Genomic DNA, 26,328 nt, shown 5'->3' with positions numbered 1-26,328 from the left:
TCAGATGTTAGAGATGGGTTGTTATATTGGGGGGACTCGAAAACAACCCATTCAAGAGATTTATTTTACAGGTGAAACAAAGCAAGTTGGGTTGTCTAAGTAGAAATGGGACAGGGCCTGGCAAGGGAGATTCAGAGTCCCCAAATTCTATTTTATTCGTTTTATCATTTCTTTTCTACCCTTTGAAAATCTGTCTTGATTCCAAATGAGGAGCCATGCTGAGAGATGTATCATCTCCGTTCTCCTGTGCTCCACAGAAAGTGAACAGCAGAGAGAAAAAGGTAGTTTGTGCACAACCGAATGAAACTTTAAAGACCTCGGAGGAGAGAAAACTGTGTTTTCAGCCTTCTGTTTTATGTCTGTTAAGACTCATGAGGGCAGGGGCGCCTGGGTGGCTCAGTCGGTTAAGCGACTGCCTTCGGCTCAGGTCATGCTCCTGGAGTCCCGGGATCGAGTCCCACATCGGGCTCCCTGCTCGGCAGGGAGTCTGCTTCTCCCTCTGACCCTCCTCCCTCTCATGCTCTCTGTCTCTCATTCTCTCTCTCGCAAATAAATAAAATCTTAAAAAAAAAAAAAAGACTCATGAGGGCAAATGTGGGGAGAAACAATGGGATGCAAGTGCTTGCTGAGAACACACAGGTCAAGGAGGGAGGTCAGGGGACCCCCGTTCCAGACCTCCCGGGGCTGGGCCTGCAGATGGTCCCTCTCCCACCCTAAGCGGGGAGGCAGAGCACAGGCAAGAGGCTTCCTCAGCTCAGGAAGAGGCCAGGTCCGCCCCTGCCCAGCTCCCTGCGCCCAAGGCCCAAGATGCCTGCCTGCCCGAGCCAGCAGGGGCGGGGTGGAGGGCCAGAGGGGCAAAAGCAAAGGATGCCTGCCGAACCACAGGTGTGGTGCTGCTGGCGGGGCTGGTTTTCTGGGGGAGGGGCATTCTCAAGTTGTTTCCATTAGAAATCCCGAGAAATCCGCCTGCACAATGGAGAGGTTCCCCAGGGGCCACAGCTCTGGTGCAAAATGCAAGGACAGAAGGGACCCCACCACCACCTCGGAGGAACCCTCACCCCAGGTTCTGAGTCCAGGTTAAGTGTCCTCATGTTCCTTCTCCACGTTCCAAAATGCCAGATCATTTAGATCGGCACCTCAGGGTGCAGTGAGCGAGGGGCTGGAATCAGACGTTAGATTTGAAATCCCAGTCACTAGCCATGAGACCCGGGACAAGTCCCTCCCTCTCTGATCGTCCTCTTCCTCACCTGTTCAATTGAGAGAACCCTGCCTCAAAGGACTTCCCGTTCTAGAACAGCACCTAAACACACAATACTGGGTAAATGTGTATTGGTACCCTTCTCTTCCTCACTTGACCAGAATACGATTTGTCAAGAACATGCCCTGCAATCTAATGGTCTCAGCATCCACTTGGATAAAGTGCAAAATGGCAACTTCACAGTAGTGTCTAAACTACCTCGGTTCACTACTGCACTGAATACCATTCAAGGACTGTAATATGGGCTTCAGAACAATTCATCTTTTATTTATGATGGAATATGACCACAAGGTTACATAGTAAATTCACAGTAGTAATTTATTATTTTCTTGTAACAAGATCCATAAAGCATAAACGCTACCAGAAATACTTACATCACTTTACAATCGCAGGAAGGATCTCTGCTGGACTACTTAAATATTACGTTAACATTTTTGTGCTACTTTTAGTCATCAGTGTTATGTTTTTTTATGAAGCTCAATTTTTAAGTTATACTGAGAAATATATAGTAAGGCTTCCAGGGTAGTAAAGTTGGAGCTGTAATTATCACAGAGCTTGACCTTTCCGTTTCTTGCTGTTTTCACGTCACAGGGTCCTAAGGCAAGAAAGAGTCTAATGGATTGCCTGCAGGATGTCAAGCTTTCCAGAAGACTCTTCTATGCTAAAGCCATTTACTCCTGGGGAGAAGCCAGTGTCATGGAGGGAGAGGAATAAAGGAGCCAAGGGAGAAGTAAACTGGCAGCCTTCCAAAAGATGGGTGCCATTAGGAGATCTCTCCACCATAGGGCACAGGGTAGAAACACAGACACTCATCCATACGAACACATGCGTAAGTTAACCTGTTGACAGGACACCCACCGGCGACAGATGGCTAACATACGAGCGTGCCGTCCCTGGGGTAATCACACTCAGAGCCATGCACACATATATGGAAACGCATACCACCATCAAAAGTATGTGTCCCCACTGAAGGAGGCTGACATCGCAGGACCCAGCCAGAGGGAGTGTGAACCAAGGACCCGATTCTCTTGGTTTCACAGTGTGACTAACACTTCTCCAGGTGTGTGTGTGGGGGGGGGTGGGACGAGGAGGGGCAGGGTAAGGACGTCTGCCATCCCGACAGGCAGGGGGCTTGCCGCAGAGCTACAGCCCTCTCGAAATAAATGCATGCAGAATGAAGAGAAGCCGCAAGTATGGTGAAAGGGGAGGGGGACACCTCATCTCATCGCCCCCCCAACACCAGCCCAGCCACCACCGCCCCACGGAAAAGGAGCTCCAACTCCAGCAAAGAACCCCAATGTGATGCGCACACACACCCCCCGGGGACCACATACCTCCACCCACTTCTGAACAGAATTCGATCTGTCGGTAGACGTGAAAGCGAAGGACAGAGAGGGAGAAGGGGGATGATGACAGCCGGGCAAAAACCTGCTCAAGCATTTTCTCAAGGGCTTACTTTAGGATGGACTTTAGCAAAAGTATCATGCGTTTGACTTCACTGATAATGCAAAGGATGGGTAAACTATAAAACCTTAAAGTTCCTTCCAACTCTAAGCATGCAGATGTTTTAACATTCAGTTCGTGGATGATTAAGAATTATCACCACCTTCAGAAGTATACACTGAGGAACCAAAGTCAGCCACCGGTTAAAACACCACCAGGGGATGCGCCTGTCACTAGGGTCTTCTACTCTGAACATTTAACATTCACGTTTTAATAACTTAGGTTGAAAGTTACAGAAAATCTATAAACATTTAAGGCAAATGAAATCTTGCCTCCTCCACTGTGAAGTCTCACATATTTTACTAGCCCTGGGGCAACTCACCCTCTTTTAAAATGAATGGCCCATTGGTTCCAAGGACTGAAATAAAAACGCATCGTATTCGACTGGGTGATGCAGCTTTCTGAAACCCTAAATCTTTTTAATGCCATTTACATTGTTCCCACTGCACCAGTAACTCAAGTTATTAAGATTTTGGAAGTGCAAAGGCTTTATACAAAGATCCTGCATTTTATTTTGTTATTCCTTCAAAAGGGACTCAATACAAAGTCAGTGTAAAAAAATCGATATCCAATTTAAAACTGAAACAATAATTTCAGGAAGTCTGACATTCTCCTATGCAAAGACTGGGGGACAGAGAAGGGGGTAGAGAGAAAATAAATTCCTTAATTTAAACCTTTCTTCACCCTGCTGGGAATACAGGCACCAAAGCAATGACTCTATCTTAACCCCTTCTGGCCTGGTAACTTAAGACAGGGTTTGGAAGCGTGGTATTTTAGAATGCAGACGAATAGTATCGTTATGAACAAAATATTCTGTATACGAACCACAGGAAGTCCTTATGGCATCTCCAGCTGCTGGGCTCCTGATGCAGAAGCCTCTGACACACTTAGTCTGGGGCATGACAACCGTGACCCAACCAAAGTCCCATACGCTTTCACCATCCCTTGCCCTATCTCCCAAAATATATTTCCTGAGAAAGACATCATCAGCATAAGGAATGTCCAGTTCAAAAACTAAGAAGAACAAAAGCACCATGGTTACATGGTATGTGTTTTCCACAAACAGAACCACGTAGTTACAGAGTGCATCTTGGCTCCACGCCATACCGACTGGTTCCTCCTCCTTTCTTCTGTTCCAACACATCTTTTTGAGCTGCAGGCTGTTGGGTCAAGAGTGCTGTTTACTTTTGCAGGTACAGGTGTATTACAAATATCCAAAGCCCATTTGGATTTAAAAAAACGACACACAAACACTGCACCACTTTTGGAATGCACAAACCAGGAAGGGTCCTCGCGAACACAAAGAGCATTCTGACAGCGTCCTCCTTGTCTAAAGGGGGGTGATTGGCTACCCCTGATTCCTGGGAAAAGCAAGGGCGAATACTCTGTAAAGGTTGGCCATGGATACAGGAAGGCAAATGGAGGCACAGACAGGAACTCCCCCACAGCCTTGCCACCTGCCCCCCCAGGATCCTCAGGTCGGCTCCCTACCTTTCCTTTCCCCAAGCTCTGCTGCTTACCCATTCCATCTCCCCCACTTAGCAGTAACTACAAGGACTTCCAACACCAGCGCCAAAGCAGCCCCTTCCCTGGTAGTAAGTGGCAGAGGTCATGAGTTGCACAGTGATGGTGGTCAGAAATCAGGGACCAGACAGCAGTAGCTGTCCCTGCAGTGGGCACTGTTTGGTCTCCCTTGGCAGAGCAGCTAGGCCACGAAGCTTTGTGAGGACTTCTCTCCCTGGGAAATCAGAGGCTCCAAGCTGCACCTGCCAGTCCCTGAGTCGCGGCGTCAGTCCTCCCCAACCCCTCCCCACCCCCCGTCCCTGTGAGCAGTGGGGAGGAGAACTGGGAGGGGAGGGGCTCCTGCTGTAGCCGAAAAGGGACAATCTGGCAGGCTTGCTGTCCCTGTGTTCGACCTGGGTGGCATGCTATGCTTCCCTATGCAAACAGTCCATGGCACCCACGGGAGACAGTGCACAGAGCCCGTGAGCACACATGGAGAGCCGGGTCCAGGGCAGCTCTGCAGGCTGGGCTTTCCTGGCCAGGGCCACCAGCCAGGTGGGGGTGCGGTGCGTGCAGGGGAGGGCTGATGGAGGGAGACAGGTGCGCCATCACGGGGTCAGGAAAGGGCCACCTGCTCAAACCTGGGCCGACGGTCAGAAACGGGACAGGGAGGTTTTCTCTTTGGGGGAGAAAACAAAATAAAATCATTTAGAGCTGTCAACTGCCAGTGCACATTTTTTGTTGTGACCTTTCTCAGCAGAACCTAAGGCAACAAAGAACAAAGATGAAGGCAGCCATTTCCGGAAGGGCCCACGGCTCCCGTGGGTGATGTGGTACTGGACGTTCGCGGACACAAGCACCTATGTGGACATGCCGTGTCCGGTTCCCCGCAACAGAGGAAGGTGCGTCCCCCTGGAGGTCGACGAGGGGGCGGGCCGGAAGCAACAGGAGGGCGTGGCCCTGGACGAAAGGCGGGGACTAGCTGCCGTAAGGCGAGGCTCCCGAGAGCCACCCGCTCTACTTTGGTTTACAGCTGTCACAGAAACGCCAGGGAACGGCTTCGTGAGAAGTCCCATCCACAAAAGTCAGATGTCATCAGTCGCTTTTTGCCAGGGTGGACAATCCCCTGCTTCCTTCCAAGTAAAGTGCAGATGGTCGAAGGATACTGGTCTATCATCTGCCAGTTTCAGTCAGCAATGAAGAATAATAATAAAAAAAGATGCCCCTCTGGTATACATATATATATCTCTCTCTATATATTCTTTTTTTTTTTTTTTTGTAATAAAGCACAAATATAAAACTTTTAAACCGATGTCTCAGACTGTAGGCGAAGGACAAATTTGTGAGATTTGGGGTCTATGAACTCTTCCGAGAGGATGATGAATGGAATTTTCTTCACATTGACCACGAGGCTGAAGTCCAAGCATTTCAGGACGAAAACGATTCCATCCCGCAATCCGTTAGTCACAGCCTCATCACTAACCAGTCTCCACTGCGTAGAGAGCCAGCGCTCCTTGTCATACTGCAGGGTAGGGCCCGCGCTGAGGTAACGTTCTAGAAAGGCCTGAAAAAGGAGGACAAAGGCCGTCAGAGAAGAAATACCCTGTGCCAAGGGCAGTGATGTCAGGAGCACACCCGTCTTATACGGATGAAAATGTTTCCCAACAAACCAAGACAGAGCCCAGCGAATCAGGCCGTATTCCCATCAGGCCCTCCCAACGGAGTCCTTGTTGGGGAGGGAAGCCTCCTTGGACTTTCTCACTCCCCTCTGCCAACTTCCAACCAGAGGCGGGCAGGTGGGGTGCCTGGCATCTCCGTCTGCCCGGAGGTCATTGCCGAGGCACCAGCCCGGCCACGGCATGGCCCCACGGCACATGTCACCGCTTGTACCTGTGCTAGGTCTGCTTGCTCCCGCACCGAAAGCTTCTCAGGGCAAGGGCCGGGCACAGAGAGGCACTGGGAACCAGAAGCTGAACAAGTGAAAGGATATACTTGCATGCACGCACAAAAATGCATGCTCCGCCACTCATGGACTGTGTGGCTTTGGACAAGTCATTTGTCTGGTCTGTAAATGAGGACAGTAACAGCTCCTCACAGGGCCGAGGCGAGGATGACACGGCTGTCTCTAACCATCTAATGGCACGAGGTAAGCCCAACGAGTGTGGGCAATGGTGATTTCCTGTGGGATCAAGTGGGCACAGGGCAGGTCCGAGGGATGCCAGAGCCCACATCCCCGTCCCTCTCACAAGTCCCCTGCTCCTGCGGTGCTTAGCTTGTGGGAGGTCTTGGACCCCCCACCCACTCACGGCGTCCACATGCATTATTCCTCCTGGGCCTTCAATTCTCCTCAGACCACCCCCTGAGCCTCTGGGCAGATTAACACACCCTCCTCCGAGTGCTTATAATCACTGGCCTGACTCCCGGGTGACCTCTACTTTCCTAACGATCACTGTGGACATGCGTGTCTGTCCCCCCGCACTGGAATTTACCCCCCTGGAGGGCAGGAACTATTTTTTAAATCTGAATTTCCAATGTGCCTGGACATAATAGGAGCTCAATGGCGTGTGCATTAATCAATAAATACGCTGATTTAGCTACAAGAAAAGGGAAGAAAGAGGGAGCCAGTGATTCAGACAGGATATACTGGGATCTGTCACTCTGGTCCTAGACACAGGTCAAGGCCAGTTTCTACGAGGTATCCCCTTCCATCCACACCTCACTGCTGCCGCCAACTACGTGATTTCTGATCTGTAAGCATATATTCTATCTGTAAACATATACACATTTTTTTAAACGAAAATGAAAGCAACCAGGAAACGAAAAGATCTTAAGGCAGAAAGCAGAGCCATGCCTAAACACACTTCTAATACAAAAATAGCTCTTGTGAATCATAAGAAAAAGAAACAACTCAGCAATGAGAAAACTGAAATTAATAAGATAATTTATAGGATAATAGATATTAATAGAAAATTAACATAACAAAAAGATGCTCTACCACATTAGTAATTCATGAAACATGAATTCAAATAACAAAATTTTTTTTTTTGCCTCTTATGTGGGCAATGAGTAAAAAGAATGGTAACACCCAATACATCAAGTGTGTGGGGGAAATAAACAGAATCATATCCCAGAGGCAGAAGTGTTTAAAAGAGTAACATCCCTTGGAAGGACAATTTGGCAGTCTCTATACCTTTGATCTAGCTGTTCCTCTACCAGAAATTTCTCCTTTGGAAATACTTGCACAGATGCACAAAGATGTATGTGAAAAACATACTCGCTGCAACACTGTTTAGACCAGGGGTTGGCAAACTTTTCTCTAACATAAATATTTTCAGCTTCACAAGCCACACTCTGTCGTGACTGCTCAACTCAGCCTGTGTAGAGAGAAAGCAGCCATAGACGATACGGAAATAAAAGGGTGTGGCTGTGTTCCAATAAAACTTGATTAACAAAAACAGCCAAGTCCTGGTTTACACTACTGAAAGATGTTAATCCAAATGTGCGTCGTAAGCATCGGTTACACAAATCATGGTATTCAGCGGGATGAGATGCAGCTATTAAAGAGAATGGATTAGATCTGTATGACAGAGATCTGGAAGTACTGACAGGGAAAAACTGTGCAGAGATAGTTTTAAGTGAAGAAAGCAAGTTTCCAAGTTGTGTGTGTGGTATGAACTCCCATTTGTGGTTTGCTTTTTTTCCACTTCTGCTTTAAACACACACACACCTCTGAAAGCATACACACCAACTCATCACCAAGAACTGTTTAGGGGAGGAGAATGGAAACTTCCCTTTGCACATATTTTCCTTTTCCTTTTCTTTTGTTTAAAGATTCATTTATTTACTTGAGAGAGCAAGCACATGTGTGAGCATGGGGGAGAAGGGGAGAGGGAGAGAGAGAATCCCAAGCAGACTCTGTGCTGAGCGTGGAGCCTGACACGGGGCTCGATCCCATGACCCTGAGAACACGACCTGAGCCGAAAGCAAGAGAAGGACGCTTAACCGACTGCGCCACCCAGGGGCCCCCATTATATTTTTCTTTAGTGCCTGGATTTCTATACAAAGAAAAAGTATCGATTACTTTTAATTCAGAAAAGTATACATTTTTTTAAGCGAAAATGAAAGCAACCAGGAAACTAAAAGATCTTGAGAAAAGGAAAACAATGGCTTCTGTTCTATGTGGTACGAGCTACCACTTCGCACATGTATACTGTACTCACTGGCAACACGCTCTCCGTACTTTTTTGCATTCTGTTTTTTGTAACTTAATATTCTAACGAAGATGCTTCTATTTTTCATAGGTGATACACCATAATCTATAAGCCACTGTTCTGTTTTTAAGTTATGTCCAGTTTGGAGTTATCCCAGATTACTTTGCAAAAATCACCTTCGTTATTACTTGTGCATGTATCTGATTCTAGGAGAGGGATTAGTGAGCCAAAGCATACGGAAACCTTTACGGATTCCAACTGAGTATTTCCTAAGGGTTGTTCCTGGTGACAATGCAACCATATGCTGCACATGTATGGGGCCACACATGAACATGGGTCCTTATACCAAAAGCCACTCCATGTGCACTCCACGCCAAGCTCGTTTACGCTCTACCATGTGATCGACATGTCATGTCGCCATATTGAATATAATTTTCACGCAACAACCCTATCAGGGAGATGCTACTATTATCCCCATTTTATAAAAGAGGAAACAAATACAGAGTGACCTCTACAAAGTCACAACCCAATCAACTGGTGGAGCCAGGATCTGAAGCCCCCTCTGTGTGATGGCAGGTCGTTTACTAACCCTTACTCTACTCTGCTTCCTCGGCCCCACCCCTCTCTTAGCTACATGGCTGTTTCCGGCAATCTCCCTAAAGTGTGCTCATACTGTAATTCAAGAGACCACTCAAGTAAAACTAACCCCATGATGTCCAAAATGCCTAACGGGGTGATGGGATCCTTTCTGCCACTAAGAACAGCCATTTATACGGCAGGCACTGTTTTAAGCACTTCGCATGAACTCTTTTAGCTCCCACCGCAACCCAATGAGGTAGGTATTACAACGAGCCCCCATTTACAGAGTAGGAAAGTGAGGCACAGAGCCCTTAAGCGATCTGCCCGAGGTGACCAGCTCGTTGCGGGAGGAGCCAGGCTGGAAAGCGTCAGCTCGGCTCCAGAGCCCACAGAGCGGCCCTAACTGCCACCTCTACTGTGAAAGTCTTTCCTCTGCTTGAAGCCAGAGGCTCTCAAAAGGCAATTTCAAAAAACCACCGCACCCAAATCATGTAAAGCAAGTGGGAACCGCCAGTTCTCATGAGTCGGGGCTTTAGAGAGCCTGAGTCCATCGCTCCCGGGCACAGCCGCCAACAGGACCGGCCGGCTCGGTGGCCGGTCGCACCTTGGGGGTCATGCTGTTGGTGATGCAGAAGGCCAGGTGCTGCAGGATGCTCTCCATGCTGTGGTGATGCTGCTGCCGCGTGGTGCGCAGGTACTTCTGCAGAGCCCGGGCCATGGAGGGGAAGATGGCCTGCGCCGCCTCCCGCGGGTCCATCACTTCCCCTGGAGCTTTCTGCTGCTCTTCGGCCTGGAGGCGCTGGATGTGGACGAAGGCCTCCTCCACCGCAACCACCAGCCTGGGGGGGGCAACGAGACGGTCATCAGGATGATGGCTGCTGCCAGGCTGGACAACAGCGTGGTCATTCAGGGCCTGGGAGGCCTCCTGCCCGCCTCTGTGTCCCAGCCTGCCGCCAGCTCACCCAAGGCTCACCTCCGTAGCGGTCACTCCAGATGGCTGGGGGGGGGGGGTGGAGGGAGAAAGGAAGGCAGGAGGGCTACAGGGGTGAGGGGGAAGGAGCCCTGGGACTAGGAGATTGACCTCTGTTCTCAATTCTGCCACTAAGGAGCTTGGCGGACTCACTTCAATCCTTCCATCTCTACAACGAAGGCTTAGATGAAAAGAGCTCGAAGATTCCTCAAAATCTGGCCACAAAAGGCTCTGCACGCACTGAGAGGGGGCTGGTGCTACAGAAGCAGAGCTGCATCCCCCTCAATCCGGCGTGGGCCGGGGGCCAACAGCTTCAGCATCAACTGGGAATTTGGAAGACATGCAAATTCTGAGGCCCAACTCCAGCCCCACAGAAAGGTGAGTAAGTCACTTTTGCAGGTGGGGCCCAGAACCTCAGATCTGCGCTTTAATAAGCCTTCCTGGTCACGCTGGTGCATGAGAAACAACGGAGCAGGATACACTCCTGAGGCTTGAGCGGCTCACGTTTATACACTCAGATTTCATTCTAGCGGTTAAAAAAAAAATAAAAAAAGTAAAAAGTCCGCTATGACAGGGTGTTAAGTGTCAGGGCTGGGGGGGCGGGGGGTCGGGCAACAGACCTCGCTCTTCGCTTCTTCACCCGCCGCTCGTGCTCTGCCTCTTCATAATACAACTCGTTGTGGCTTGAGTCTCTGCGCCGAGCAGCTGCAGCGATCATGGCCCGGGACTGACCAGTGGCATTGTTACTGGGGCCTTCGGGGAAGGACAGTGGAGGAAGAACAGTTTTAATGCCATGGGGCTGCAAAACAGAGCGGGAAATGAGTACCACGGTCTGTCGATACCGTCCACCCACACCCTGAGAAGCATATCCACCAATCTCAAAAGAAACTTCCAGAAGGGTGAAGAGCACTCCTGCCTCACATTCGCTATGCTCATGAGAGGAAGGAACTCTTCCCCAAACCCAATCTGATCAGTGCAAATGGAAAAAGCACGCAGGAGGAGATGAAGAATGCTGGACAATGAAAATATTGGCCAAAAATAACACACAAGAGAATGCTGAAGATGTTACTCACCATCTGTTACATCAAGTTTCAGTTTGGCCATAAGGGTAGCTGGAGCATCACACTTCAGCAACAAGACAATGAGAGAGAATGAGAGGGATGGGGAGAACAAGGACAGAGAAAAAAGAAAGTCAAGGGATAAGGAGACACTGATTATGCACAGGACGACAAGCCATGCTGGAATGTCACGGTAGTCACAACGCTTAATAAAAAAAAAAAAAAAAATGTATTTGAGGACTTGCAATATGGCCCGTTTGTGAAATGCAGACTTAGAACTCCCCACTGTTCCCCTGACCACAGATTGCCTTAACTTTTCAGAAGGACAAGGCAGATCACATGCTTTCTTCTGTATCAACTGCTTAGTTAATGACTTGGTTTCACTAGTGGGAATTTTCAGTAAGTTTTCAGATCACAGGTGAAATTTACCAATCCTCTGGGAATCCCAACTGAGCACACATCTCATAAAGTGCACCCCCATCTGCCCCCGCCAAAATGGGGAGGATATGGCCATGAAAAATTGACACCATCCATAAATCACTTGACTTGCTAATAATATGATCCTCTTCGAGGGTCTACAAAGCTCTTGCCCTGACCCAAGGCATCCAGCAAGAAATGACACTGTGTCTTGTTCCTTGCACTTAACTATCTGATAGCCTGAAATGCAGCTCTGATGTCCTCAGCCTGGCCTCTGGCCTCCTACCACCCACTCAGCCCCAGGTCCTAGCCAGGATTGAGAAATCTCTTTAAGTATCTCACCAGATGCCTGAACTACTGAGAGTTACTGACTTCATGGATCTGGGGAGCTGAGTCTTTGAGTAACTTATCCAAAATTTGAAAAGCAGCTTTCCATAGATGTTCCCAGCAGGAGGCAGGAAACACACATCACTATTGTTTTCAATCAGAAAATCCCAAAATAAATGAACCTCCCACATGTGTAGACTGTAAATCAACATTCTTCTGAAAGTATGTTTGCTGAAAGAAAGAAAAAGAAAGAAAGAAAAAGAAAAGAAAGAAAGGAAAAGAAAAGAAAAGGAAAAGGAAAAGAAAAGAAAAAAGAAAAGGAAAGAAAGGGGCGCCTGGGTGGCTCAGTCGTTAAGCGTCTGCCTTCGGCTCAGGTCATGATCCCAGGGTCCTGGGATCAAGCCCCATGTCTGGCTCCCTGCTCAGCGGGAGGCCTGCTTCTCCCTCTCCCCCTCCCCCTGCTTGTTTTCCCTCTCTCGCTGTGTCTCTCTCTCTCTGTCAAATAAATAAAATCTTAAAAAAAAAAAAAAGAAAGAAAAAGGAAGAGAAGAGAGAAGAGGAGAGAAGAGAAGAGAAGAGTTGTTCTGAATTGAGAATGTACAATAAAGATGGACACTGAGGGGAAGAAGAACCAAATGGACCATAAAGTTTAAGCTAAAGAGTTGCCCCGACATGTGCCCCCCACACCCACCAACCAGAGACACCACTTCAAGGCACGTACCATCTACATTGTAGACTTTCAGCCCGGCCATGTGCTTGGCTGCTCGGAATTTGGAGGCTGTTAGGAGATTGGGGTTATAGATGGTGAAATCTTTATAGTAATTTTCCAGAACCACCAATGCTGCTCGCTGGATACTGAGAAGAGAAGGCAAAATCAATGCAATGCTTTTTCCCTGAAGAACCAGGTCCCAAGTGACCAAAAAAATCCTCTTTTGGAGTCAGGTAGAACAGCAGAGCACCACGGGTAACCTCCCATCATGGCGGGCCCCTGGATTTTACCACACCATTTGTCAGAGCAGGATGAGAATTTAAAGGTGAGACTGAGTTCAGTCGTCGAGTGCCTTCTTGGCCTTCTCCCAGGCTGCGCCATGAACTGCACCCCATCTAGCCAATAGCTGAGAAAGGAATCAGTTGTAACTCAGATTTGTTCAGGCTGCACAGAACTTTCCTATTTTCCCCAGTTTACAGAAGAGGACACTGAGGATCCCCGAATGGTCGAGAGACTTCGAGACGGTGGCAGGGCTAATGGGCGAAAGAACAAAGTGTAGATTCAGGTTCTCAGGTCCCAGCGCAGGGTCTCCCCGTAGGCCTCACGGCCCCTGCTGTAGGGAAGGCTGGGATTTGGGTTCTCCATGGATCAAAACGAGCTACAACCAACCACACAGGACAGAGGGCACATGAAAGATGCTGGCTGCAGACATTGGTGAATCCTGATCCCTCCTCTGGGGTCTGTCCTCTCGGTCCCAAGCCAGCTGGAGCTCCCTCTTTCAGAGGAAGCAACAACCCTTCCCGAGCCCTCAGCTGAGACTTTGGCCTTTATTGGTCTGCGAGGCCTTCTGTCTCTTGGACAACAGGGGTGTACAGAGGGGACTCTCTCTGCTCTAATGTCCTGCAACCTCTACTCTGTCACCTGTCTGGCCCCTTGGACAGCAGCAGAGGAACAGAGAAGAGGTAACACCACCAACGGGGAGGGTGGGGGCGGGAGGGCGCCCATACTCCCCGACTGGCGGCAGAAGAACTTACCCTTGGTCATGGATGCAGGCCACTCACCGCTTCAAAGAGAAACGTGTACTAATACAGCATGGGTTTTTCATGTACCATCTTGTCTGACTTCCACAATCATTCAAGGTAAGACAACTGAGGTTCGACAATCTCTGACTGGCACACAGCACGCATCTACCACACAGGAGAACTCCAGTCTGGAGTTACAAGCCTCCAACCTGTGCTCTTTCCCTGCGATGTGTGGCCGCTATGGGACAGTGTACGTACCGACACCGGCCCCACAAATTTCTTTTTATCTTGCCCTTTATATTCTCCTTCCCAGCCCCTGCTAAGTGGGTGCGGTGACAAGGATTACTTACAACAGTCTGGGCGCCGGGACAGGGCTGCCCTCTGTGCCTGGATGACCACCGTAACTCTCCACGTGGCTCAGGGACGCTCACTTCACACCAAGACAACGCAGCCTCTAACTTATCAGTGGGACACTCTGTCAACCCACTGCTCAGTTCCCCTTGTTTAGCACAAAGTCTAAAAACGATCTAGAAGTCAATCAGCTAACCTCCTTGAGAGCAGAGTCGTGGCCCAGCCTTCTCACTTATATCCCAACAGCGCCTCGATCCATGATCTGCGCTCAGTTGCTGCTGAGTATCAACCTCGATACGTACACTCCCAGGAGGCGGGGGGAATCTGGCAAGACTAATCCTGTATGATGGAAGTAGAAGAGTCCTAGGAGCAAACCCACATTTTGAAAGCCCTCGTCAGTTACTCACTTGTCATCACTCCCACACTGGAGCGCCCCCATCCGCCCAGCCCTGGGAGTGCAAGGATACGACGCTAGGAGCTGCTCCTGAGCCAGGCAGACAGAAACCCTAAGCTCCACCGCAGCTAACTGGAATACACGTGGGCTGGGGAAGCATACAGAAGAGCTTCAGAACGCCCAGACTCGGGTGAGTGCAAGAGCAGCCCCCCGAGCAAGGGAAGTGGTCCCTGAGTTGACGTTTTGTGGCATACGTCTTTGTGCCGAAGTCCCCTTGGCTGCAGGCAGACGCTCTCCACACTGGGGCAAGTCCGCGGCCCCCCTTGAAGCCCGCCCGTGCCAAAGCCCCGGTGGCCCCGGGGAGTGTGTGCGTCTCACAGCCTTCGAGAGCCTTCGCTTCCGGGCAAGTCTGCCCAGTGGCTTCCAATCAGCAGTCTCCTCCTTGACCTCTGACTCTGGTATTTTCCAAAGTGGGGCAAGCACTTCTTCTCCACCGCCCCCTTCTATCCAGAGACTCTCCAGGGCCTGATGACACGTGTGCGCACACACAAAAACTTGCCCTCATAAGCACCCATCCCACCTCCCGCCCTGTGCCTCTCTGGAGGCTCTGGGCCTGGTGAGATAAGACGCCCCTCCACACTGAAATGTCCCAGTTCATGCACAACAGACATGCTGGGGTGCAAATATTTCCTCCCACGCTCCCATATGGACATGAAAACATCTCTCGGCTCCTGGATTCCAGCAGAGAATGATTTCCAGGATCAAAATTTAAAAATTAAAAGGCACCCCACAGGTTATTCTCAGGCCCGTCTTCAAAGCAAACCCTCTTGTGGTTGCTGGGTCTGGCTCTTCCGTTCAGCCAGGCCGCAAGGAGGAGCCCAGGGGATCCCACTAGCTCAGCCAGGGCCTGCTAGGCGGGTGAGGGAGAGCTGAATGGGAGCCCGGTGGCCCTATTTCCCAACCTCTCCACCCCAAAACCACAGACAATGCACTGTGCTGCCCGGACACGGGGTGTCTGCCCATGCCCAGCTCTGGTAGGCTTTCCTTGCCGGGTGCACACCCCACACCCAGCCCCCTTCCAGCACAGGCCGCCGGCAGACGCTCTCCACACTGGGGCAAGTCCGCGGCCCCCCTCAAAGCCCGCCCGTGCCAAAGCCCCGGTGGCCCCAGGGAGTGCTCAGGGATGGGGCAGGGAAGATGGGGCAGGGGCTGCCGATGCTACGTGTATGCGTCTCACAGCCTTCGAGAGCCTTCGCTCAGGGGAACTGAACAAGGGGGAAAAGCCAGGCAGTGCTCGCTTCCTCCAGCACTGTCCTCTCCCCAGGGGCACAGGAACTTCCCAGAAGCAGCCTTGGTCGCCCGGCCAGCAACCCCCACCCCCCCTCCGGCTGACAAACTAACGCAGGAGCTGAGGGACTCTCCTGGGAAGTTTTTAGAAATGCCTCTAAGAGGGCTGCATGCCCTCACCTAAGGAAAACCGTCTGCGCAACACCCACAGGCCACGAGAAGCTCCCCACGCAACAGAAAACTACGCATAACTGAAGTACCCAGCTTGAAAAAAAAAAAAAAAGGTGAAATTTGGATTAAAACCCAATATGCCTTTTTTCACGTTTTTAAAGAGAGTAAGCTGTACGTGACTGAAGCCTTGTCAGGGACTCAGGACACATGTTTCCCGCATTAATTCTGAGCTGTACCACGCAGGTGGCCCAGTGAAGATGTCAGTCCCCACGGGAGACAAGGGCCCCCTGTCCCGTGCGGCAGGGCAGTCGGAGCACTCGGCTGTTTCTCCACATCCTTTCCGCATCCCCCCTGACTATGGCCATCAGAGTCCTTCCCAGGGGCCGTTGACCTACCTGCCTCTGTTCTCAAGACACCCTCAGCCTGGGTATAAACGGGGAAAAGAGCTTCGAGGGACCCAAGTGAGGAACTCTGCTCCAGCTAGGTGACACCACTGTGGCATGGGCGTCTGAGGTCTCTGTCAATCCAAAGCCTAAGGTCTTTTCATTTCTGTTCTGGATCCTGACTGTAGGTTCAAAGTAACATGCTCCTAATACATTACTTGGCTCTCCAGGGAAAGAGCAATTCAGCACCCACTTAGGGGACATCCCGCTGGGCACCCGGAATCGGCTTCAGCCATGGCCCACAATGCCAGGATGCAAAAGCAGCCTTCTCCTCGGCCAGTGTCAGGGTTCAGTATCTTCCTGCCTCTGTTCTTTGCCACCTTCCAAACGTGCTGTCTTCCAAGGCCAAAGCAGGCCCAATTTCTTTTAGGAAGCCTTTTCTAACTCTCTGGCCCCCACTCATCTGCACCTAAATGCACAGCGTCAACAGCCCCCCCCCCACGGGACTTGAGAGATCTTCAAGCATGCTATTCTCCCTCTAAGGCAAGGCCATGAAAGTCCCCTGTGCACAAGGGACACCTCCTGTGACTTCCCCTGAGTACATAATACTCATTGGCTCAACTTGCTCATGTAGGAAACCCTAGAATTCCAACGGGTGTAGGATCAGTCCTAAGCATGCATTTCCTAAAGCCATGGAGTTTCCAAGGCAAAAAGGGCCACAGGGATGGGGAAAAGCAAATCCTTCAACTAGTCCCAGTCTCCAGACCAGATCACCTCTGAGGAAGGAGGGAGGCAAGAAAAATCAAGCTGGTGAGAAACCTGCCATCTCTCTTATCACCATCCTATTCTGAGAAATAGTAATCTGACTAAACAATCCCTAGACGGAAACCCCATATTAAGGCAGGTGGACCCTGATGTAAAGATTATAGACGTGGCCCCACCAAAAACCCACGGCAAGGAGCACTCTCCCAAGACAGAGAACGCCAGGCTCAATTAATACTGCGTTTCAGGATACCCCTCCCCCGCCCCATCTCACCATACAGGGAAATACCCCTTCACAGATCACACAGAGTTGTTGAAAACAGCATGGTGATACGTGGGGCTGTAACAGAACTTGGCGCAGACAGGACTCCCAGATACGCACATGAAAGGCAACATGGATAAGCCAATATTTAGGGTCAGAAGAAGCCGATGTTACTGCCCGTGCGAAAGCAAGCCCCTCAGCTCCGCCTGGCCAAGGCTGATCCCAACTTGAACTCATAGACAAGACAGGCCAGCCACGGATCAGCACACGTGTGAGGAAATTCAACAGCCGCTTTTCTTCTTTTTATGTTTTGTTATTTGTCTTTTTTTAAAATTAACATATAATGTATTATTTGTTTCAGGGGTACAGGTCTGTGATTCATCAGTCTTACACAATTCACAACGCCCACCATAGCACATACCCTCCCCAAAGTCCATCACCCAGCCACCCCATCCCTCCCATCCCAGCAACCCTCAGTTTGTTTCCTGAGATTAAGAGCCTCTTATGGTTTGTCTCCCTCTCTGGTTTCATCTTGTTTCATTTTTCCCTCCCTTCCCCTATGATCCTCTATCTTGTTTCTCAAATTCCTCATATCAGTGAGATCATATGATACTTACCTTTCTCTGATTGACTTATTTCACTTAGCATAATACCCTCGAGTTCATCCGCGTCGTTGCAAATGGCAAGATTTTGTGGGGTTTTTTGATGGCTGCATAATATTCCATTGTGTGTGTGTATATATACATACCACATCTTTATCCATTCATCTGTCGATGGACATCTAGGCTCTTTCCATAGTTTGGCTATTGTGGACATTGCTGCTACAAACATTGGGGTGCACTTACCCCCTCGGATCCCTACATCTCTGTCTTTGGGGTAAATACCCAGTAGGGCAATTGCTGGGTCTTAGGGTAGCTCTATTTTCAACTTCTTGAGGAACCTCCATACTGTTTTCCAGAGTGGCTGCACCAGCTCGCATTCCCACCAACAGTGTAGGAGGGTTCCCCCCTTTCTCCGCGTCCCCGCCAACATTTGTCGTTTCCTGACTTGTTAATTTTAGCCACTCTGACTGGTGTGAGGTGGTATCTCACTGAGGTTTTGATTTGGATTTCCCTGATGCCGAGCGATGTTGAGCACTTTTTCATGTGTCTGAACAGCCACTTTTCAATGTGAAACTCACGGCCGACCACGCTGCCTGACTGGCCTATTCTCTTTTCAGGACAAAGACAGTGGAATGAGAAGGGTTGTGGCCTCTCGTGTCTTATCAACCACGAAAACATTTCCAGTGTTGTTGACAACTGTCACATAACCACCATGGCCACGGAGGTGAGGGGCTTGTGCTCGTGCTACAGCCAAGAGAAGCACCTCCAAACAGAGTTCACATTTGAGTTCATAAAAACCCAAAAGACATGTTTCTGAAAGATGAATTCTGAAAACCAAAACCGAATGGACGTTCTCCACATCTACGCTTCCTGCTGTCCTGTGCATATCTGTGGTGGGAGAAAGTATGCACAGAGCAAAGCAAACGGCACCACGCTTTGGCCCCAGACAGCATGACTCTTGGCTCTATCATTTATTCTTCGACCTTGAACAAATTAATTCAGTTCTCTAAACCTCTGATTCTTTGTCCGTAGGATGGGAAGAACAATACAGAAAGCCCTGCTATAAACCTAAGTGGGCTCCAAAATACTCAACTCTATAGTATATATTACTGAAAGGTCAACGAAATGACTGAGGCTGGTGTGGGTAGCTGGTCAGAAATTCCACGGACAGACGGCAAGATCCAAATATGCCAGGTGCTGGTTGGAGCCTGGTATCACCTGTGGCAATGAACTCCTGAGCTGAAACATCGATGGGGGCAAATCCAAATTCTATGACTTTCCGAGACTTCAAAGTCAGTTGGCACTGAGGTTGGGAAAAATATTGGAGACTCGGGAGTCCACCCTCTACTTTCTTGCTCCCAAGGAGGGAGTGTTTTAAAAGTATGTATTAAAAATGAAATGAGATACTGTATTCCCAAGTACCTGGCCCAAAGCAAATGGCTTGCATACGGCAGCACCATGAGCTTACGGTGTATGCTGGGGAGGCCCTTCTGTCCCCAAGTGCCCCTGCTCTGTCCTCCCCACCCCGTGCCCACCCTGAGGGCAGTGCCACAGGAAATGAGCCAGGGCAGATCCCCTCCGCACTGCTTTCTTAGTGACTTAGACCGTATAGTGATGCCACTCTGTTTTTATGCAGTGTTTCCTGCCAATCTCAGCCTCCCAAAAACCAGGCCTGGTAAAAAAGGACCAGGCTCAGAGTCAGAAGGCCTAGATCGCAGATCTGTTCCTGCTCCTGTGTAGCCCTGTAGAAGTCACTGCCCTCTCTGGGCCTGTTTCTTGGTCCGTGATGGACAGAGAGTACCTACTGCTGCATGCGGATGTCCAGAAGAGCAAACGAAATTATGGCAGGGGACGCGTTTATAAACTACAAGGCATCGGGCAACCACAAACTGTCATATTACTAAGGAGCACGAGCATTTGGCAGCAAGGGAGGAGGCTGGCTGCTGGCTGCTGGCTAGATTATTCATACAGTCTCTGGGCAGAAAAGCATGACCTCAACTCTGTTTACACTGAATCACAAAATTTCCTCTTCACAGAACGAAGAGAACCGTAGTGCTTACTCAAGCAGAGACACAAGAGGCAAAGAAACCAGAGTTCAGCTAGGCCAAACTCCCAAATGACACACCAGTTCTCTTTATAACACCCCAGACAGCAACCGACCTCTCCGTGAAAATTCACTCGCTTGGCCTTGAAATGACCTTTCTCTAAGTTCTGCCCAGTGGTCCACCCACTGCTTCCTTCTGGACCCAAACCCCTCCTTTCTTGTGAAAGCTCATCAAATACTTGAAGGAAACAATTGTGGCCATAAACCTCCCCCCCTTTTAACTCTCTTACTGTGCAAATAAGGGCACTGAGGCCTAGGAAAGCATGTGTACATGTGTGCACACACATACATGCCTACATGCACACACATGCACCCCCACATAAAGAGTTGCCTATTTCATTCACTTTTCCCTGGATTTGGCTGTGGCCTCCGCAATTAATACATGCTATTAAGGGGCACCTGGGTGGCTCAGTGGGTTAAGCATCCAACTCTTGATTTCGGCTCAGGTCATGATCTCAGGGTCGTGAGATCGAGCCCCGTGTCAGCCTCCGAGCTCAGCACAAGAGTGTTTGTCCCTGTCCCTCTGCTCCTCTCCCTACTCTCTCTCTCTCAAATAAATAAAATTAAAAAAAAAAAAAAAACAAGCATGCTACGTTAAAACCAGAAATATTCAGGCTTCAGAGCTCAGGCAGTCTGAGACCCTCACACCTTACAGCCTGTACTGTCTCCCAGGGCAGTGAGAAAGGCCCTCCCTGACAGGGCAGGGAGGGGAAGCCTCATTCAGGTTGTAGCCACGTCTTTTCAAATATGCACTTGCCCTCTTTAGCTCTGCCAACAAAAAACAGCTTTCTTCATGCGTGAAAAACGTGGAAGCATCTCATACATGTTAACGCCCCATGTAAATGCCAGGGACCATGATTCTGATCACCTCGGTGTGTGCTGATGGGAAAGCACTGAAGAGACAGTTCTAGTCACAGTAAAATCCGCAAAGGCCTTCTTTCAGGACAAATACTCATTATCCCGTGAGCCGCCGAAGGATGCTGACACCCAAAAATCTTAACAACCCGTCTCTCCACCGCCATTTACAGGCCAGTATGAATTAAGAGCACCCACTAAATCCCCAGGACTCGGATACAGATGTGAACAGAACCTCGAGAGGCTTAAGGTCCCGTTGGTGTGGTGACCCCCGGGCTGGGACAGAACACGTGACCGGGGTAGGGGTGGGGGCTTCAGGGGAAGATCTGCTGAGGAGGCGAAGCTGACTTTTCGAGTTAAGTCTTAAACGATGAATGATGGCCACACCACGTGGACACGGGCTGTAATACAAACCACTTCCAGGCAGAGGAAGCAGGGTGGGCAGAAGCAGGCTGGGGTGAAACAATCCTCCTCAACACCTTCGGAAAGAGCGACAGGGCCGCACTGCTGAGTCACAGAACAGCTGTGAGAACCTGCTGTAGTGGGGTGAAGAGCGTCTCCCCAAATCCACACGCATACCCACAACTGCAGAATGGCATCTCCGCAGATGTGATTACGCGAAGTTAAGGTCATGCTGGTGTCTATTAAGAAAAGGAGACACAGGTGGAGAACGCCACGTGGCGACAGAGCAGAGATCGCGGTGATGTGGCCACAAACCAAGGAGCACCGAGGATGGCCGGCAACCACCAGAAGCCAGGAGGACAAGGGAGGATTCTTCCCTAGACCCTCCAGAGCGCGCATGGCCCTGCCACTACCTAGATCTTAGACTCCTAGTTTCCAAAACTGAGAGAGAACACTGTGTTTGTTTTTTTAATATTTTATTTATTTATTTGAGAGAGAGAGATTAAGAGAGCGGGTGGGAGGAGGGGCAGAGGGAGAAGCCGACTTGCCACTGAGCAAGGAGTCCGATGCGGGGCTCGATCCCAGGATCCTGGGAACATGACCTGAGCCAAAGGCAGACCCTTAACGACTGAGCCACCCAGGCACCCGAGAGAACCGTTTCAAGCCACCCAGTCTGTGGTCCTATGCTACAGCAGCTTTAGGAAACGAACACACGTGTATTTAGGGCAAGAGGGATGGAAGCAGGTAAAGGGGAGGGAGGCTGAGAGGGTGGCAGAGGTGAGCGGGTGAGGAGGGAGGGCGGGCCATGAAGACCCAAAGGATGCCCAACGGTAATGGTTGCCTGGGTGCCAAGGCCTCCCTCCCTCGCACTCTTCAAGGCGTGCCTGCTCCAGTGACTGCATTTTAGGCCTGAAGCCAGGGTCTTTGAGAAAACTAAAATGGTTCAGCTTTTTGTGAAAACTCCCAGTGAGGGCGAGCCGGCTGATGGACCCGGTTTTATCGGACTGACCTCTCCCTGGAAGAGTCAGCAAGACTGCAACCTGGATGTGTAGGCTTCACCGTCCCCTGGATGGAGAGATCAAGTGACTTCGGGGTGACCAGGAGTCAGGACAATTTGCAGCAACGTTCATGTGAGTCCGGGAGACGCGAGTATAATTCGCCCCCGAACGCCGGCTGTCACCTCCACCGGGAGCCCGGCACACAAGTGTTTGTATCTCCAGGCCCTCCTGCCTTTTAATTAAAATGTTTCTCTTGCAACTGCCTTTGGGGATGTGGCTTCCATGAGTCCCACACAGATAACAGGCAATGATCACCTTGGAACTTGAGGACAGGGAGGGGCAAAATTGAGGAATGGCTTGTGTTTACTGACAGATCTGGATTAGACGGCAGAAAGATCTGGGGTGGGGGGAGGCTGGATTTTCGGGGACTCTGTCACAGCAGGCCGGAGGGACACACATTGCTACTCGAGATCTTGGGACGTGAGGCAGACTCTCCACCCCGACAGAGGACACACACAGCTGGGGCCCTGTCCTGCTGGGGAGGCCTGCAGAGGCCCTTCTCTAGGCCGCATGGATTCCCAGGGGGGCCCCGGCCTGCGGGCTCCCCAGCTCCATGGAAGCTGCAGCGTGACCTAGTTCTCTGAACCAATATTCACAGGCTGCAACGTGTCCCTGGCCCAGGCACCAAATATGGGGCTACAGACAAGCCCTGCATGGTATCCCCACCAGCAGAGAGACTAGAAGCTGGGAATATCGACCCTCACAGCTCAAAGGAGGTAGAATCAACAAGGGCTGGTCACTGTGGATTGGCCTCGAAAGTGCAGCCCGGGGGGAGCACTGGAGCACCCCCCTATGCACTTTACTGTCCCCAGGGAAGGATAACGCTGGAAAATGCCCTCTAATGTCAGTCAGACCACACAGAGAACATGTCCAGAGGAGCCCCCATGCTCTGTCTCACCCGGGGAGTCTCTAGGCCGAGAAGAAGCTAACGACTACATGCACCGGCCTGGTTCTTCCGGTCTCAGGGACTAAACAACAGAGAGCTGTCCCACATGTCATCCTTTTTGGCCGAAACGCCGCTATCCACTGTCCACCAGGTGGTTCTGAGTGTGGGGATGACCCTGAGGCAGCCTCCTTCTGAGCAGGTGATCCCGCCATGGGCGGCTGTCCACCTGACGGCCTTTCCCACAGCAGAGGGCTGCTGGCAGACATGTGAGATATGCTTCCCTGTAAGCGACAGGTTTGGCTATCGCCACAGCCGGCCTGGAGCGCCCGCAGCCTCTCTTCTGGGCCAGGGCCCAGACGCCGCCACGCGGCCACCTCCCTGCACCGTCCAGCTCAGGCCGCACCTGCCCTGCCCGGGATGGAAACGCAGCTTTCTCGACGCTTCCAATGACTGTGCTGAATCACACCAGATAAACATCAAAGACAACCGCCTGCTTAGGGCTGAGACCGAGATTGAGATAGGAACTAAGGTACCTCCAGACCCCCCTGGAATGCTTGACTGGCATTCTCTCATCCAGCCTCACACTTCTCACCAGCAGTACCTCTGGTCTTGGGAGGAACCACAGGAGCACAGCATGGAGAGTCCGGAGTCTGAGGGCAGCCAGCCTGGCCAGTGGGACCTCTGTTGGCTGGGACTGAGCCAGAAGGGGCACAGAGCGGAGCTGGGCAGTGGCTTTGCAGGACAGGGACAGCAGACCCCCATCTGTCTGCATGCTTGAGGATCAGCACAGCTTACACACTACATCAGATCACACCCATCCATCCGCAGGGAGACACGCAGAATGCCAGGCCCTGTCCTCAGTGTGAGTCCTGCAGGACAAGGAACGGCACACCATCCAGGGTGCAGGATCCACCCCCGCCCCCAGCCACCCGTGGCCCCACGGGAAGGCCATCTACACCAGCTCCGCATCCACGAGCTCTCTGGCCGTCAGTGGCTGTGCTCTGTGAGGGGTGGCTCCTCTCCGCCTTGGAGCAAGGCTTAGGGGCAGACGTCGTGTGAGGGAAGCCTTCCCAGCCGCGGTGGCTGCCAGGAGACAGCTGTGCAAACACGGGCTGCAGTGTCCTGCACCTTCTGCTCTCATTACGGCCACTTTGAACAGCACCACGCGGCCAAACCACAAACGGCAGCTCTGTGCCCGCCCTCGAGGTTCTCCCACAGCAAAGCAAATCCGAGCAGAAGAAACCTTTCCTCTCTACCCTTCAGCGCTTTCTCGTTTTTAGCCTTTGCTTTTTGAGGGGCTGGGAGTGAAGACCGGCAAATGTCTTTACTGAAAAGCAGTTAAACAAAACACGCGTTTCTAAAAATGAAATTGTGTATGAAACCATGATTATAAGTGACACGAACCCAAACCTCTGGTGGTCATCTAAAAACACTCCCCAACTTCACAGCCGATGGCGCTGGGTCCTCCCCAAACCGTCCGTGCTAGTCTTGAACGTGGGAGGGAGGGCCCACAGCCCAGCACAACAGTCCAATCTGATCGGTGGTGTCATCACTGGCTTGGATATCACTTGACCCAGAATCACAGACAAGATTTCGAGGGGAGCTGGATCTATCCTGAAATTACTGGAGTAACCTTAGTCTCTCCAGGAGATGCTCCCTTTTTCACTTCTACCTAGAAAACCGAAGTGCATTTGAGAGAAGCCAGGCTCCCACTCAAGCTGGGAGGACGCAGGCGTGAGCTGGAGAGGGCATAATATGAGCTCTGTTTCATCAGGGTTGAACTGCGCTCACTGATCCCATGGTTTCCCGGGGCTCTGGGGTCAAGAGTCACCAGTGTGTACTGTTCCTGTCTTAGCTTGGGCTGCCATAACAAAATACCATAGACTGAGTGGCTGAAACAACAGAAACTTATTTTCTTCCAGTCCTGAAGCCTGGAAGTCCAAGATCAAGGTTTGGCTGATTCTCTGGTGAGAGGCCTGTTGCTGGCTTGCAGATGACGACCTTCTCATGATATCCACACATGGCCTTTCCTCGGTCCATAGGCACAGGGGGAGAGACAGAGTGTGTGCAAGCTCTCTGGTGTCTCTTCTCAGAAGGACATGAATTTTATCAGATCTAGGACCTCACTGAACCTTAATTACTTCCTCGGATACCCCATCTCCAAAGACAGCCACATGGGGTTTAGAGCTTCAACCTATGGATTTTGGGTGACCACAATTCAGTCCGTAACATTCCATCCCTGACCCCTAAAATTCATGTCTTTCTCCCGTGCAAAATAGACCCATTCCATCCCAATAGGCCTGAAGGTCTTGACTCATTCCAGCACCAGCTCTAAGTGCAAAGTCTCATCTAAGTGCCAAGACTCAAGGTAAGATCAAGACTGAGGTAAGATCCCTCTCCAGCTGTGAACCTGTGTTACCAGACAACTTATGTGCTTCCAATATAATCATGAGACAGGCATATGATAGGCATTCCCATTCCAAAAGGGAGAAACTAGAAGGAAAGGGGTGATGGGTCCCAAACGAGTCCAAAACCTAACAAGGCCAATCCCATTAGATCTTAAGATCTTGCTCTTCAGGATAATCCTCTTTGGTTCAATGCTGTGTCCTCGGGGCTTTGGGGGTGGCCCTGTCCAGGCAGCTCTCGGCAGTGGCCGCCTGGCCCACCGAAACCAAGCTGGGGGGCCCATCCTCTGAAGCCAGTGAGGAAGCAACCTGGCCCCTGGGCCTGTGGTGGGAGGGGTGGCCTAATGATCTCTGGGTCACCTTTGGGGTCATTCTTCCCTTTGCTTGAGGGATAACGCGTGTTCGCAGCCTTCCTTCCATCCCCCCCTCCCTGTTTCCTTTAGTCCCAAGTGAAAGGGGTGCTGTACTGGTCCTGTCTCATCTTCCCATCTTTATTCTTGGCTTCTGCTAGAATGGCTGATTAAATCCTGATTAAATCAAACAGCTGGCGCCTGGCTGGCTCAGGTGGTGGAGTGTGTGACTTTTGATCTCGGGGTTCTGAGTTCGAGCCCCACAATGGGTGTGGGGATTACTTAAATAAATAAATAAATACAGGGGCGCCTGGGTGGCTCAGTCGTTAAGCGTCTGCCTTCAGCTCAGGTCATGATCCCAGGGTCCTGGGATCGAGCCCCGCATCGGGCTCCCTGCTCCGTGGGGAAGCCTGCTTCTCCCTCTCCCACTCCCCCTGCTTGTGTTCCCTCTCTCGCTGTGTCTCTCTCTGTCACATAAATAAATAAAATCTTTAAAAAA

At 50.7% G+C, this 26,328-nt stretch overlaps 1 protein-coding gene and 1 long non-coding RNA gene across 3 annotated transcripts in view; one reads left to right on the top strand and one right to left on the bottom strand.

Moving 5' to 3' along the window:
• LOC115943959 (uncharacterized) overlaps window positions 1-26,328 on the top strand; it is a 1,191,882-nt gene that overhangs the window by 722,864 nt on the left and 442,690 nt on the right. The gene's annotated exons all lie outside the window — the stretch shown is intronic.
• VANGL1 (VANGL planar cell polarity protein 1) overlaps window positions 1,505-26,328 on the bottom strand; it is a 51,915-nt gene continuing 27,091 nt past the window's right edge. For both annotated transcript variants that reach the window (XM_081815741.1, XM_081815742.1), the window contains exons 5-8: window positions 12,548-12,681; window positions 10,645-10,777; window positions 9,659-9,893; window positions 1,505-5,828 (exon numbers count right to left, since the gene is read on the bottom strand). In XM_081815741.1, coding sequence (XP_081671867.1) covers window positions 5,568-5,828; window positions 9,659-9,893; window positions 10,645-10,777; window positions 12,548-12,681 — 763 coding nt within the window. In that variant the 3' untranslated portion in view covers window positions 1,505-5,567. The remainder of the gene's footprint in view (window positions 5,829-9,658; window positions 9,894-10,644; window positions 10,778-12,547; window positions 12,682-26,328) is intronic.

The sequence above is a fragment of the Leptonychotes weddellii genome, chromosome 4, assembly GCF_054177405.1.
Source record: "Leptonychotes weddellii isolate Sample4059 chromosome 4, ASM5417740v2, whole genome shotgun sequence".
NCBI lineage: Eukaryota > Metazoa > Chordata > Mammalia > Carnivora > Phocidae > Leptonychotes > Leptonychotes weddellii.
The sequence above is the reverse complement of the archived record's forward strand: the minus strand, read 5'-3'. Positions and strand labels throughout refer to the sequence as shown.